We start from the raw sequence: 17,309 nt of genomic DNA, 5'->3' as shown, positions 1-17,309 counted from the left end.
ATTTTCAAATCCCCATCCATCCATCCATTAATCTTCTTAACCCATTATCAAATTGTTGAATAAAATGTATACTTATTTTTGAAAGCTGCCATTCTCAGTAAAAAAAAAAAGAGATTAAGTATGTTTTTTTTCACACAAATAGAGATTAGCTGGTGAGCATTTACTTGCTAAAAGTGAGACATGCAGGAACTAAAAAGATGGTGAATACTGGATTTAGATTCAAGATGTATATAAATATTAATGTGAGTCTTTATCTGTTGGATGTGGGAGGGACCACATCAGCTTAAAATGTTATGATACACTATTTAAATGTTAGTTAAAAAATATATCAGTGATTGCAGTCCTAAATGAGACCCACCCCCACATAAATGTACTCCAGTTTTGCGATCAGAAATCTTAAAACAGTTGATAACTTGTGCAGTGCTGACACTCCACACTTTCCAGTAGCAGATTTACCGAATGTTGGGTAAAGTGAAGTAATCCATAGTTTCACCCTGTAGGTTGTATATACTGGGATGTTTTTGGCTGCTTTTCTCAGCTTTGATAGCATGCTAACTTGGGGTGACACCCCCCAGGGTCCCTCGGGGCAAATGGAAGAAAAATCTCACTCTCACTGTAGCTTCTCTGTCCACTGACATTACATTATAATAGTTCATGGCTGCTGCAGACACAGTTGCACTGCAAGTACTGAGCTTCACAAACTCTTATTTCACAGTTAAACTGATGAAGTAACTTCTTTTGAGACATACGTTAATCATTTTATTCAGTTTATAATGGTGGTCAGAAAGTATCAATCAGTAAATGCAGAGGAATGTGAATATATCGACAGTGAGGGGATGAGATATAGCTATAGTTTGTGTTGTTTTCTATTTCCTTTTTTTTTTTCATTTTGCACAAGCCTTCCTCCAAACTCTGATCTCTGTGACCTTTTCGATGTGACCAGGTATCCGCCTGTTGGATGGCTCTGTGACGGATGCCATGGAGGCCACAGCTCTGACCTTCAACATCCACTTCATCGACATCTACGTCTGCAGTTGGGGCCCGAGGGACGACGGGGCCGAGATGGACGGGCCGCAGAGCCTGACAGAGCAAGCCCTCCGGCTAGGAGCTCACAAGGCACAGCTTTCATCTCTAAGTTCACACTGCTGTCTGTCAGATGTAAAGCCGACAGTCACACTGTCAGTGGAGCTGGGATTGGAAGGACAAAATGTCGAGTGTTCAGATTTCCTAGCCAGATTTAAATCCTCATTTCCTTATTTATTTATATCTTACGGAGAGTACGTTCATGACACGTACTGTAACAAAGTCAATCTGCTACTTTTGCCACATAGTCAGACTGCTCCAAAACAGACTATTTGTTTTGTTTTTTAGATGAATATTGTGTGTGTGTGTGTGTGTGTGTGTGTGTGTGTGTGTGTGTGTGTGTGTGTGTGTGTGTGTGTGTGTGTGTGTGTGTGTGTGTGTGTGTGTGTGTTGTAATCCAGGCCTTTCATTTATTTGGTATTCACTTCCAATACATGTGACTATTTTTGTTTGTTCATATAGACAGTAAGAGCATGACCTCCCACACAAAAAATACACTGATCAGCCACGACACTGAAACTAATGACAGATGACTAGAATAACACTAGTCTTCTAGAGACCATGTTCTTCTGGGATATGTTGGGTCCTGGCATTCACAGGGACATCATTTAAACTTAAAGAAAGACGGATATAGCGATCATGGCGTTGCTCGCTGGTTTGTAACATCCAGTTTTGAATCCTTCACATGAGCATTTTCACAGTCACCATCTTGGTATTTTGAAACCAGATGTGACAAGCACGGTGACTGTGAAGCTGCACTCTCATTGGCTAATGACTTGTGACTGACATGTCATACCCTGGACAATTCTCCTTTCTAATATGTAGATAACCCAAATTTAGGAGCCCATAACCCATAAACTAATCAGGAAAGTGTTTATAGAGATCAGGACAGAGAGTTGGTTTTCCATAGATTTCCATGAGACCAAACCACAGGTTTTGCCCCCCTGGTGGCAATGAATAATAATGCAGGGTTAAGATACTTGCCCACTGGCTTCACGTCTTTTTATAGCGCTAGAGGCTACATCTTCTCTTGTCTCAGTCAAACTTCTTCTTGGGTACTTGTAGATTGCACTGCTGTTATTAGATTCTGTGTTTCCTGTTCACATCTTCCATGTGCTCTGGTTTTCTCTGTTTCGCTACTTCTTTACCGCTCTGGAAAAGTAGAAAACTGCTTTTAATTATATTTCCTTTGAAAGTGCCTGTCACCAAGGCAACAACGTCAATGTCCAGTATCACCAATTCATAATTTAGCTGAAATGTTATTCTCTTCAGCGGTAAGTCTAATTTCTAAGCCAGTAAAGGATTTATTTGCACAAGTCTTAGTTTTAAGCTTCAGTAAACAGCACAAGAAATGTTTATACAGCTGCTGCACTACAGTTTTTTTGGTGCCATAAACCAAGATCGAAGAAAAGAATTTAAGCACAACTTCACTCTTGACTCTGGAAACACAGTTCTATGATAAAATGTTCAAAACACGGTTTGCTTACTGATTTTCAAGCATATGTGAGTAACTTTAATCCTGGTTCCTCAATGTTTTGGGTTCTTAAAAAGGATTATCATCCTCTGAAGACAATATTGCAGTAAAAGTGTGCTCTTTTAGCAAACTAAGGGTTAAGGATGATAATGGTAACTTCCTGGTTTGAATCTGGATGAGGCCTTTTGTTTCAAATGTTTCCCCTTTTCCACAAGCTCTTTCTAAAAAAAGAACTAAATTACTAGCTGTCCCTCAGTTTCAGCATTTTTTTCACAAGTTAATGAGCCTGATTTTCAGTGGTGTACTGGCTTTCAAGATCAAGTGGACACCACAGAAAATATATTTCTTAATTTATTCTTCACTGCTTCAGCTTTGAGTTGTTTTGGTCTTAGTGATGCCCTGTGAGAGCTGCTCCTTACACTGTCCTTTGTGAAGGTTCATGTGCTGATGCCTTTGAGGAAAAAATAGTATTTGAGGAAAATTTTAGTCGCCTCATGAGGCATTAAAAATGTTGCATTAAAAAGACCTAAATTTAGCACAGGATGCGACAACACCAAAAAGAAGACATAAAATGTAGCAACTCAAAGGACCATGTGGGTTGGACCATGGACAGTTGGGCAGTAAGCAGCACATAATCTCATTATAATGTGATGGTATTTTCATTACACTGGGTTCTGCTAAGGCCTTTAAACACCAGACACGTAAAGTTTTGTGAGAATATTTTGACTACGTGAGTTTGCTGAATGAATCTGCGGCATTCATTTTTTCAGCCGGAAAAAGTGCACTCATAGCTCAAATTTTGCACCAGTACAGAATATAAAAATGGTAAAATAATATTGTTTTAACTTAGACACACAGCTAGACTAGACACTGGTCTGGGTCATGGCTCTCTGGAATGATTTCTCTGACTCCTCAGATGTTGTCCCAACTCTGGGAACAAGAGCTCAAACGGTCCCAGTTGACATCTTGAAATATGTACGTATGCGATCGGGATACAGCTTCATATTCTGGATCAAACCATGACATTTTCCCTCCTGCTGCATTCTCTTGAGAACTGTAAGAATCTTGGTTTTAGCCTTTTCTTGTTGGAAAACATCAAGACTGAAATTTTTTTTGCATTTTTTGAGAACAACTTTTCACAAAAAGCCAAGCTAGCATAAGCCAGCAATGGACTCCTATGACTTTTGTAGATTGTTGTAGCAATTTATCACATCTGGCTAGTTTCATCATCAGAGTGTGTTGTGAATGCAGTATTCCCTTTACCATGTATATAAAAAAGTGCAAGAAAGACTAGTCTGAATTCAGGGTACATGGGTTTTTATCAGAGGTGGGACCAAGTCATTGTTTTGCAAGTCTCAAGTAAGTCTCAAGTCTTTATCCTCAAGTCTCAAGTCAAGTCTCAAGTAATGTCAGGCAAGTCAGAGTCGAGTCTCAAGTCACTGGTGTAAAAGTCCGAGTCAAGTCACAAGTCTGAAACTTTGAATTTCAAGTCCTTTCGAGTCTTTAAAAAAAAACAAACGAAAAAATAATGTTGCAGTTATGCTAAATGTAAATATTAGACCATGTAATTTTAAAATCTGTGTTTTTCTCAACACATACAAAATAGTGAACTTAGAAAATATACACAAATTGTGAAATTGCACCTCTTTAAAATGCAGCTCAATTAAACTTAGCTCCAAGAATAATTTTCACCGACAGTTCTGAGATAAGCTGCATGTTATTCTTGGATGCGGTTGTAGGACCAGCTTTAAAATCGCATGACAAAAATATCATACACATTAAAAAAAACTGTGTAGTGATGTGCGGATCGATCCTGAAATATCGATTCCTCCGATACCAATCATTTATGTTCTAGAATCGATTCTCACATTAAAATATCGATATTTTAGTAATTTAGAGTAAATTTGTAGTTTATCATTAACAGGAACACAGTGGAAAGAAACTATAACATTCGGATTGCCTACATTCAAAGGAACTACTTCCTCTTCCGCCTTTCATAGTCATGTGCGAAATACGGCTGTATAAATGTCTCGCAGCCCCTTGGCGTGCGCACTCACAACAATGGCTGAGCGTAATTGTGCGGATGTATTTTACCTCCACAAACAGCTGAGCCGTGGTTTGCAATAAATGTGGCAAAAAAGTGAGGTGTTGTGGCCATACTTGCCAACCTTGAGACCTCAGAATTAGGGAGACATTCAAAAGGGCTGTTTGGGCGGATAAATATATTTTACAGGGTTTATTTATCGGATAAAATACGTTAAATGTCACCGTTATTATTGGCCGGCCCGGAAACAGCGGGGGTGTCCAAATTCAGAGGCTGCTTCCACCTGAGGACCGGCCTTCGTGGTCTAAAGAAAGTCGGGTAGTACGTCACGAGCTCCCTCGGTGGAGTGAAACTCTGCCGTCTGCTCCTTGCTGTCTAAAATATAACCGGACACTGACGTAAACTCTTCTGTTTAATCAGTTTTCTGTTTGACGTTTATTCAGCTGTGTGAAAACCCCGGAGGAACCCTCCCGAGGGAATAATAAAGTTTAATTTAATTTAATCTAATCTAATAACTTTAATCTCAGCCAAACCGATTTACTCACGAACAAATAAAACACTGAAAAAGCCAAACAAGAACATTTTTAAGTTATCAAAGTGACTTGTACATCATGTTTAACCCGAGTGGTGAAAGACCGCGGGGGTTTGAAGACGATGTGTCGGTCGGCTCAGATATTTGAAGTTTACACAGCTACATTCTCACCTGAAAATATGTTAAAAGTTTTTTTGCGACCCAGAAAGAGAAATAAGAGTGATATTAAAACTAAGTCGCTGCCGTCATTGCTGGAAACTGGAATTGGCTGGGCCGCGCTATGAATTCTGCGATATGGTTTTTCAACTTTGTTGTCCGGGTGGAAAATCTGGAGAAAGGTGGGATTCTCCCGGAAAAATCGGGAGGGTTGGCATGTATGGTTGTGGCAACATCACTAACCTTGTCAAACACCTCAGAGTAAATCATATCACAAAATATGACGAGCGTATGTTGAGGCGAACTGAAGAGGAGGAGAGGGACAGGTGCTGCTAGGGTGAGAGTCTCTCACGGAGTCCTTTAGTCCTCCAGGCAGGCAAGGTGTTCAAATAGCACACAACTTTAGTTTTTTTATTTCTATATGATGAACTCTGCATTATTAAGTGATAAGAAGAAGGTATTCTGATGTCCTGTAATCATTATGACGCTATAATTTGAGATACAATAAATAAAATCCGTTTTGTACAAAGTATCGGTATCGGATCAGTATTACCACCCTGAATATTACTTGGTATCGGATCGGAAAGGAAATCAGTGGTATCGCACATCACTATGTATCACCAACGTAGCCTGGACAACATTTGCTAGTTAGATGAAGTCAGCTATCTCATCGTAGCATATTTATATGCATATTTATAATCATACGGTTCTTGGAGTGAGTGCACACACTCATGAAGTTTAGTAACTTCAGGTCACTGCAACAAGCCCAGGTACAGTTTACCGACGGATGGGTGCAGGACCTTGAAATGCACCGTGTAGAACGAAAGACCATCGTACGTATCATAAGTTTACCAGTCTCACAAATCGTCTTCATAAATACACATTCGTTAACCGTTTATTAATATAACCTTTGAGCTCAACGGTAATTAATTAGTAGTGGAAATAATTTCTGGTAGCATCACAGAAATGTAGCAGTGACAATAATACTGTATGCTGTAATCGTACTGGGCAATTAGTGATACAAAAAACCTGTTTTATCCTGTGAATAAAAGTATGTGTTTTTGTCAGTGTACCATAATAACAGAAGCGAAACGCAATATTGTGTCAGGACAATTCACTATTTATGCACAATAAATAAAGGAGCATAGCGCGACAATTTCTGTTCAGCGCCAGACTTGCTTGTAACCTATATCACTAATTATGTTATGAAAGTGACGCATTAACTACAACAGCAGACTGACCTTTGTGTAAATGCTTGGAGCAGACTAACCTGTGAGCTGGAGTGTTCTGGGACGTTATATTTGATCTTTGAATGGCTGCAATCCAGGCCATCCGTCGCTTCTTTGTTACTTCGGAAACATGGCTCGAACAATTTCTCTTCAACGACGTAATCCGATAACAACCGATCTCTTTACCCGTCGGCTTCCCGTGGCTGTCATGCGACCGGCTATTGCAGTTAATAATACAACAGCTTCTTGACATTTTTGTGTTTCTTTTTATCGCTGTGTGACTGATTTTAATTGAAAGCCTGCGTGCGCTAGTACCGCTTGCCACGAGTTCCCAGAATCCTTTGCGGTTCTACCCGTGAATGACGTCACATTTTCAATCTCCATATAATATGCATGTTAAATTTTATATTTGGGGTAAAATATCAAGTCTTTTCAAGTAAACCGGTTCAAGTCCAATTCAAGTCCCAAGTCATTGGTGTAAAAGTCCAAGTCAAGTCACAAGTCTTACAACATTTTTTCAAGTCAAGTCTAAAGTCATAAAATTAATGACTCGAGTCTGACTCGAGTCCAAGTCATGTGACTCGAGTCCACACCTCTGGTTTTTATACATATAAAATGATAATACATATTACAGGAACAAACTGTCCATGTTACATTATGATAGGAAAAATAAAAACAGTACTACTACCACATAGCTGGAGTAACAGTATGTTATTGTAAAGCTTGCATTGTGCTTTAGCTTTCAGTGCTAGAATTTAAAGGAAAGTTTGTTGGGATGCAAATGACAAAACCCATCAAAATAGCTACAAAGCAAACAGCTTAAAAGATATTTTATGAAAGACTTACATATGTTGTACACATAAAACAATAACAGCTTTTCCAATAAAACATTTGTTGACAACGTTTGTTTTAGATATAAATACAGTTTTTTGTTAGTATGTGAGATCTTTCTTTTTTTCATTCTCTTTGACATCCCACTGTTTGTTTTCTCAGGGCCGAGGTGGGAAGGGCAGCATCTATGTGTGGGCGGCAGGTAATGGTGGAATGCAGCATGACCACTGCGGTGCAGATGGATATGTTAACTCCATCTACAACATTGCCATCGGCGCCGTCACTCAAACTGGGAAGCCCACCTTCTTTGGAGAGCCCTGCCCTGGAGTGATGGCCGTCACTCTGACAGGGACCAGCGTGGGAAGCTCATTACCTTTGGTTAGTGTGTGTGTACCTCCCAACACATCTAACAACAGTATTTATCATTAATGAATGTATATACAGTATGTGTATGTGTGCACATCAGTGCCAGCAGCCCTGATCTTTGGCTCCTGTGAGCTGTAAGAAGCCTGTTAAAGAGCAGCCACTGGTGTGGTATTTATAGAGACTTGCCAAATGACCTAGGTGACTGCTGGGCACACACATGCAGACACGCAGGAGCCAACGAGTGTTAATTGGAGGTAAAGCGTGGCTGTAGTGGCTGAGAAAGAGAGAGGAAGAAGCAGAGGTGTTGATGGCGGAGGTAACACTGAAAAGCCAGGAACAAATCCAGCGCCAGCTACAGAAACAGAAAGGCCAATTTTATCAGTGTGATATCACCCTCGTCTGCAGGGAGGTCTGCCCTTTACCACCTCACATTAGAAGGTGGTTAGACCAGAATGCAGTTGTTTTGTTACTGTTAAATTGTGTTGACGTGTTCTAATGACAGAAGAACCGCTGTTGACACAGTAGCTGCTATAGTGTGGAACCAGTAATGGCTTAATTAGCTCACGTGCACCTCCCCTTTGCAGCATATATACTGGTACATGTAATATAATATATCATGTAAAATTAGTTCCTTTGTGATTCCTCCAGGTGACTGTGACCAACATTGGTGATGGATGTGTCACACACTTTCCAGGAACATCCAGTGCTGCTCCGATTGCTGCAGCGATTCTGGCTCTTGCCTTAGAAGTAAAGTGAGTTTTTTTTCTTCCTACTTATTCTACAATCAAATAATGATATAAAATTGAATTTCACATCGTGTTCATTTATGTAGGATTAATTTTGTGCTGCCTATATAGTGAATCCTAATAACACCTGCGATCATCAGATCTTTCATTTAGCACCCCCTGCAGGTCACATGTTCACTGCTGATTTGTTCATCAATAGCTCAGGTTAGCAACAGGCAGACCACGGTCCAGACCCAGATGCTCTTATTTACGGATCTAGACATATTACTACATTTTGACAATTTTTTATAATTATTTACGGTATGGTTATTTTAATCTGTGCAAGGGTTAAGTTATTTACACCGACCAATCGTGTACATTCTAACTTATCCCACATGATGCTACTCAGCCAATGAAATCATTTATTCAGAGCATGTGTGAAAACAGAAAACTCTGAGATGCAGAAGTCAGATGAAGTAAGTCAGGAAAACAGATAGGGAGCAAGAAGAGTTTTGTCTAGAAACTAATTGTTCAAAAACTATGTTATTTATTTTTGCTTGTAAACATTATTTTACTCAAAATAGGGAAAGAACATTTTATTATTACTTTAATATTTTATTAATAGCAGCACACATTGACGTATTGTTGAATCCTACTTTATTTATTTTACTTTAAAACCAGTTAAAACCCTGGAAACAGACATTAAACTGTTAGACTACTTTCAAATATATTACACTAAATTATCATGCGCATGGAAATGCATGATATTTCGGACCTTTGTTTGAGGACATTTTCTCTGACTAGGCCTCTTTAAATTTTAACTGAATGCTGATTTACAGAGGCCCAGGCCCAGTCAGAATGTCCTGATGACGTTGTGATCCATTTACCCAACATCTGCATTTGTTCAGTATCGGTAAAGGCATTGCTAACAACCTCTTTTAAAGTTCACTGCCAATTAGCAAATGCTAACATGCTAACACCAGAGGTGTGGACTCGAGTCACATGACTTGGACTCGAGTCAGACTCGAGTCATTAATTTTATGACTTTAGACTTGACTTGAAAAAATGTTCTAAGACTTGTGACTTGACTTGGACTTTTACACCAATGACCTGGGACTTGAATTGGACTTGAACCGGTTTACTTGAAAAGACTTGATATTTTACCCCAAATATAAAATTTAACATGCATATTATATAGAGATTGAAAATGTGATGTCATTCACGGGTAGAACCGCAAAGGATTCTGGGAACTCGTGGCAAGCGGTACTAGCGCACGCAGGCTTTCAATTGAAATCAGTCACACAGCGATAAAAAGAAACACAAAAATGTCAAGAAGCTGTTGTATTATTAACTGCAATAGCCGGTCGCATGACAGCCACGGGAAGCCGACGGGTAAAGAGGTCGGTTGTTATTGGATTACGTCGTTGAAGAGAAATTGTTCGAGCCATGTTTCCAAAGTAACAAAGACGCGACGGATGGCCTGGATTGCAGCCATTCAAAGATCAAATATAACGTCCCAGAACACTCCAGCTCACAGGTTAGTCTGCTCCAAGCATTTACACGAAGGTCAGTGTCTTTTAGTACTTAATACGTCATTTTCATAACATAATTGGTGATATAGGTTACAAGCAAGTCTGGCGCTGAACAGAAATTGTGGCGCTATGCTCCTTTGTTTATTGTGTTTATTGTGCATGAATAGTGAATTGTCCTGACACAATATTGCGTTTCGCCTCTGTTATTATGGTACATTGACAAAAACATATACTTTTATTCACAGGATAAAACAGGTTTTTTGTATCACTAATTGCCCAGTACGATTACAGCATACAGTATTATTGTCACTGCTACATTTCTGTGATGCTACCAGAAATTATTTCCACTACTAATTAATTACCGTTGAGCTCAAAGGTCCTATTAATAAACGGTTAAGGAATGTGTATTTATGACGACAATTTGTGATACTGGTAAACTTATGATACGTACGATGGTCTTTACTTTCTACACGGTGCATTTCAAGGTCCTGCACCCATCCGTCGGTAAACTGTACCTGGGCTTGTTGCAGTGACCGGAAGTTACTAAACTTCATGAGTGTATGCACTCACTCCAAGAACCATATGATTATAAATATGCATATAAATATGCTAAGATGAGATGGCTGACTTCATCTAACTAGCAAATGTTGTCCAGGCTACGTTGGTGATACAGTTTTTTTTAATATGTATGATATTTTTGTCATGCGATTTTAAAGCCGGTCCTACAACCGCATCCAAGAATAACATGCAGCTTATCTCAGAACTGTCGGTGAAAATTATTCTTGGAGCTAAGTTTAATTGAGCTGCATTTTAAAGAGGTGCAATTTCACAATTTGTGTATATTTTCTAAGTTCACTATTTTGTATGTGTTGAGAAAAACACAGATTAAAAAATTACATGGTCTAATATTTACATTTAGCATAACTGCAACATTATTTTTTCGTTGTTTTTTTTTAAAGACTCGAAAGGACTTGAAATTCAAAGTTTCAGACTTGTGACTTTACTTGGACTTTTACACCAGTGACTTGAGACTCGACTCTGACTTGCCTGACATTACTTGAGACTTGACTTGAGACTTGAGGATAAAGACTTGAGACTTACTTGAGACTTGCAAAACAATGACTTGGTCCCACCTCTGGCTAACACTAGGATTTTTTGCTTGTGTAAACATTGCCCTTGCAGATATGCTAGCTGGCTGATGTTAGTATGTGGCAGACGCACTGCTTTACCATTTGGAAATCTCACAAAGCCAATATTGTTGTCTTGACACTTGCTATAGCATAGACAGTCTCTATCTGTATTTGTGCGTCACAAACATTGTGAACACACATTGTGAAACTTTACGGTATTTATGTTTGAAAATAGGCTGGTCCATCTCACAACTGCTGAGTAATGGAGTAAAAATTGTTGTTGGTGTGACGGCCAGATGGTCTCAAGACCTTATGCATAATATTCTAAAATAAAAACACAGGATTAGAGCAGGGCGATATGACCTGATATACATTTGAAAATTTGCGATAATGATATAACTGACGATATAATTGACACTACACAAAATACTTTACAACTCCACAACTTTATTAGTGCAACCCCCCCCCCCCCCCCCCCAAAAAAAAACATCAATCTATTTTCACTTCAACAAGCAGCTGTTTTTTATGTGCATTGAAGTTACATAAAAATTTAACAGTGCAAATTCCTTGCTGACAGTTTAACCAAAAGGCATTTTCAGTGCAGATTGGCCGACATATCCTCAGCATAACTATGTATGATATCCACAAAACTTAAAAAGAGGTTATACACACACAATACGGTAATATTATGTTGAAGCACAGTACGTATCACTCCGCGAGGCTCCTGACTATGGTAGCCGTAATGCTCCGACAATCCATCAAGCGTTTGCGGCTTCGTAGCTTTGCAAAGCCGTACTAAAACATTTGACAGATTTTCGAGCGCCGTGTTCCACATAAAATCGTTTCGAGGTCAGTAAACACAACCAGAATCCATACATAAGGCACTGTCGATTATTAGAAAAATCAAAGGATTGATTTTAAGTGTGCCGTATTTTCCAAACAACACGGTAATAACGACAGCCCGCTAGCATGCTCTACCAAAAATAGTGCTTTGTTGTGTATCTGACGGACGAAAACTAAACCAGTTCCACACCACTGAAGTTGCAGCAGTTTTACAAACCAATTCTGGTTCATCCGTTTCATTCAACGATCCACTTTCGCCCTTCTCATTCTCCGCCATGCTTTTTCCGCCATCTGTGTATGAAAACAAAGGCATTGCGCATGCGCGTTTTACCCATATTCTGTCGCGATATTTCATTTTCTTATCGTTGCCCAACATTATACCGGTATTACTGTGAATGGTATGATATGGCCCAGCCCTACATAGGATCATTATTGCTAAAGTTTGGTGCAGTTAGGTGAAACTTTTAGCTTTATGTCAAACAAGCAGTTTTTTTTCTTCTTTTCATTTATTTTGTTAGTCATTATTTCTATTATAATAGAATCAGTTTTGTATAAAATATGATACAGTTTGTCTCACAATGCCTGTTTGCACTGTTTAAACGTTCAAAACAAAGCTGGGGTTATTTATTTACTTTATATTAATGATTTTAACAATTCACAGAGTCATTTAGTGGATGATTTTACGACTAAAAGGAACACATAAACAGATATAAACAGTGTTCTGTTTTGTTTTTCTACATTAAAATTCTACACCTCTGATCCTTTCCTACCTTTTTCCCCCCTTACTCTCTTCCTTTTCCTCTATTTGTTATTTTGGTCCCTCCTTTGATGTAGATCATTATTTTCTCCTACGCATTTGTTTTTTGCCTTTGTCTGAATCTGCAAATTTATCTCCTCACTCTTTTTTCTTCTTCTCACTCCTTTGTCTTGCCTGCCACTTCGTACAATTTCCCAAGCCCCCTTATTCTTCATCCCTCCTAACTCGCCAGCTGTCGGTGTGGCCTCGAGCCTGGTGTTTTGTGGTGGTATCGGGTGCGTCTACGCCTCCTTCATGTTATAGATGGTACTAGAGGCCGGCTTTACTGCTCCAGCTGTCATGCTGCAGCGTTCTCAGTCTCAGTCGCTTGGCTGTAAAATGGAGCGCGGGTCCCCTGGGCGAGACGACTCCCAGGACATTACTGTTAAAGGCTTTGTCGTGACCCGCTGCTACTGACTAAACTATATATCACCTCTCTTGCTCAGACCAACTGCATTCTGCTCACGTCTTTATGGAACTGGGTCCTCTCTCTCACTCTCTCTGTATATCTTTCTTGCTCTCTTTCTCACATTTGCTCTTTCTGTGTCTCACTCTTTCTCCCCTCAGACGCACAAATCCATATATTCTACTATGCTCACTTTTGCACATTCAAGAGTATTTTTATTTTATCTTCATTAATCAGATACAACCTGTCTAATGTATAGCATCCACAACTTCCTGTGCCTTAGTATATGCAGACAATTTGTATGTAATGTGTATTTACACTGTATTGCCATCACATCCCATTCTTCATCCATAGGATGTTGACCAACCCTTTTTAACTACTTCAACTCTCTGGGAAGGCTTTCCGCAAGGTTTCGGAGTGTGTTTATGGGAATTTTGACCACTTTCCCAGAAGCACATTTGTGAGGTCAAACACTGATGTTTCATGAGAATGCCCAAAGGCATTTTGATGTCAGGACTCTGTGCAATCCAGTCAGTTCTTCCACACTACATTTGCTCCTCCTTGTCTTTATGGACCTTGCTTTGTACACTGGTGCGCAGTCATAAGGGGCCATCCCCAAACAAAGTTGTGAGCAAGAAATATCAAAATTGTCTTGATATGCCAAAGCATTAGGAGTTCATTCCACTAAGGGGTTTAACCAAGCTCCTGAAAAACAACCCCACACCATAATCCCCCCTCCACCAAACTCTGGACTTGATACAATGCGGTCACACAAGTAATGTTTTCCTGGCAAACACCAAACCCAGAAAAGTGTGAATCCTCACTTCAGAGCCCACATCTCCACTGCCCTAGAGTCCAGTGGCGGCGTCCTTTACACACTGCATCTGATGCTTTGCATCGTGCTCGGTGATGTTAGGCTTGGATGCAGCTGCTCAGCTATGGCAACACCTTCAATGAACCTGTCTACGAACCTGTTCTTGAGCTAATCTAAAGGACACGTGAAGTTTGGAGGTCTGCAACGATCGACTATGCAGAAAGACGGCAAGCTCTACAAACTATGCGTCTCGGCATCCGAGCGATGCTGGCCACGTGACTGTTGATTAAAAGTGTTTAGCCTGTTGGTACACCACTGTGCTTCTGAAATATCGCAACTAGTGCTGAAGAGATTCCTATGAAATCTGGTACAGACATGCATAGTTCATAGAGTATGAAGGAGGCTCTAACATAAGCTGGCTAACACCACTATATGTATAAGTTAGCAAAGTATTTATTACAATGCACAGAGCTGCTTGTGTCAAGTTGCAGTCAGTCTTTATAATATGAGGCAAATCCTTGATTCAACTGTCACCTCCACTATTAACACACATACCATCAGTTTAAACCTTTTTTTGCAGATTGGCTCATTGTGAACATATACGCAGGGTTATTGATACAAAATCTACCCATTACTGCTGCCTAATAATGATTCTATGCCTCTGTCAATCACTCTGTTATCTCCAGCTATAATTGTCTTGAAACTGCACTCCTCATGATTGATTAATTGTTTTCCTGGAGTCGTGATCTTTTTTTTTCAAAAAAGAGATCATGACTGTCAAAAAAAACAAGACTGGCAATACAGAAGATTTTCTGCTGGCATTGCGGTCATGCACTCTCTTAAGTACTGATATAAAGAAGCTTCTATGGATTGCTTTCTGTGCTTTCAGAATAGCCTTCAACTTGTTCCTGTGTCAAGGTGTCAGTGTCTATGTTGGCCTGTCTGCCTGTTTTGCCATCCGTCTCCCTCCATCCATTTTGACGGCTGTCCAATGAACCATGAGACCAAATCAATTCTTCACTCATCCTGTTTGTCAGTCTTTCTGTCTGTGTTTGTTCACTTTATCACCGTGTCTGTCACTTTATCTCTGTTTCTCTCAGTCCATTTATCAATCTGTCTATCCATTTGCTCACGAGGAGATGGACATTGGGCTTTGCTGTGATTCCACCTCCTAGTTTGGACATGCAGTTGTCCACCTTTCTGTCCATCCATTTCAAGTTGACTATTTTGGCTGTCTAGAAAGATGGATTGCCTCCTCTTTAACCCGAGTCATACCTGTTCTGAGATCAGATCAGATCAATTTTATCATTTAGCTCCCTTTGCTCAAGTAAGAACTTATAAAATCTCTTAAGCACTTTTGTCTCTTTGGGCAGTTTAGCCATCAATGCATTGCAGCTCTAGGTGCTTTATGGCAAATTCATGCCATATGTTGAATTTTGATAATAGCATCCGTCTGGAATATAACGGCATTCGATCAGCTGTTTTATTAGTGTATTTTCTTTGGATAATAATATTTTTGAAAAGCTGGCTTTTTATAAATGTTGCTTAGACAGAAGAAAATCATTGTTCTTATGGTAAAGACCACAAATAAATGATTATTATGTGTCTAATCAGCTGCAATATAACAGTTTCACTTTGGACATGAAAATCATGTTCATCATTTTCTAGAATACTTTATTATCTTCCCTTTTCCAGTATTCTCTCTTTCTGTCTGTATCCTTTGAATTGAAAAGACAAATATTACATAAAACCTTCTCTCTGGGGGGTTAAGGGGTAATCAGCCTGTATTCTTATTGGTGCACATAAAAATAGTGAATCCACTCACTCTAATTGGTCTTTACTTAACCAGTGTGCCACATGCACAGACAGACAGACACACACACACACATACACAAATCGTCAGCAATGATATCGCCGATATTAATGCCTACCAGCGAAGGTTAGTGTCATCTATGCCCTCTTACAAATACATACACAGCAAGAGGGGATTTTTTTAATGACCTACATGTGACGATACTGCTATTATACATATTGTAAGATACGTGTGGGATTAACATGCTTATAAAACTCATTGGTCTTATAGACGATACCTTAGATAGCCTGGCTGTTTAACATGCGAGTCACATTCATTCTTAGCTTTATTTCATTCATACATCACTGACAGGTTTTGCAACAGAGAGGATTTAATCTGTTTTCTGGGCTGCCATGCTTTTTGCGATCATGCAGTGCTCTAGTCTGTTCAGTCTGAGTGGAACATGAATGTGAGTACCACGCTTTATGTATCGCTTTGAATACTGTTTGCTCAGACACAAAAATGTCGTCATGGTGTGACTAAAGGAAAAAGCTGGCTGATGACTATATAAAAAACATTTTATATTTTTCCAAATAGTTCCTTTCATATTTCAGTCTGAACCAGCCAACTGAGTAACTAACTGAGAGACCAACATTGCCACCTCTACATGACTAAAAATAATGACCAGTGTACTAACTTTAATCAAGTTACATTACTGTGAAATGAGAAAACAAAATTAACTATTAACACCTTTAAAACAACAACAACATACTTCATATATTTTCCCACAATTTAAAGAGTTGGTCATTAGAAAATATGCATGCATACATCGCACATACAATATTCAAAGCTGGGAGCATATACATATTGACTATACACTAGAAAAGGAAGCAATGAATACAGAGACAGAGATATCTTTGATACAATTTTATACGTAAAAGGATTTTATTTATGTGCAAACACACATTGAACAGTATAATTCCCCAACTTGTTATGCAAAGATCCAAATATGCATGTTAAGCATATTAGCCGCTCATCTGTTTATGTGGCGTAAACACTCGCGCGCACACACAGAGAAGTATAAATCACACAAATGCAGACATACATACGCACTGGTCATGGTTCTTGCAATCATACAAGCACACACGTGTACACATGTACCCATTAACCACAGAACTCAGGGCGACATTAGTGGAGTGTGTTTAAAGGAGATTGCGGGCATGCAGTTATTGGACTTTGCCTAATTGATAAACCCATTAGTAACACTTGTTCAGATAACATGGGAGGAATCTCAGTCTGCTCACAGTCACTCCAAATGGGTTCACTTAGGCTTAGAGTGCAGCACATTAAGAGAAGATTACAGAGCGACGTGGAGCTTCTTGCCAGTCCACGCCTCGCTACTGTGAGATTAATAGAGATGAGCTAAAGACAGTGGCAGGGGTAATATTGGACTCTGACACTCCACAGGGTGGAGACAGTGTATATATATGTGTGTAACTGTTCAGCAGTTGATGTGCTGTATCTACGTTTATACGTTTCTCTGTATGTTTATACAT

General features: G+C 39.4%; 1 protein-coding gene across 1 annotated transcript in view; it reads left to right on the top strand.

Annotated features, from left to right (window-relative positions):
- LOC113031917 (furin-like protease kpc-1) overlaps positions 1-17,309 on the top strand; it is a 211,816-nt gene that overhangs the window by 129,597 nt on the left and 64,910 nt on the right. Inside the window, exons 9-11 of the mRNA XM_080308280.1 lie at positions 944-1,116; positions 7,512-7,727; positions 8,364-8,467. Of these exons, the coding sequence (XP_080164406.1) occupies positions 944-1,116; positions 7,512-7,727; positions 8,364-8,467 (493 nt within the window). The remainder of the gene's footprint in view (positions 1-943; positions 1,117-7,511; positions 7,728-8,363; positions 8,468-17,309) is intronic.

The sequence above is a fragment of the Astatotilapia calliptera genome, chromosome 11 (assembly GCF_964374335.1).
Source record: "Astatotilapia calliptera chromosome 11, fAstCal68.1, whole genome shotgun sequence".
Classification (NCBI taxonomy): Eukaryota; Metazoa; Chordata; class Actinopteri; order Cichliformes; family Cichlidae; genus Astatotilapia; species Astatotilapia calliptera.
Note: the sequence above shows the minus strand (reverse complement) of the source record. Positions and strands in the feature narration are given on the sequence as shown.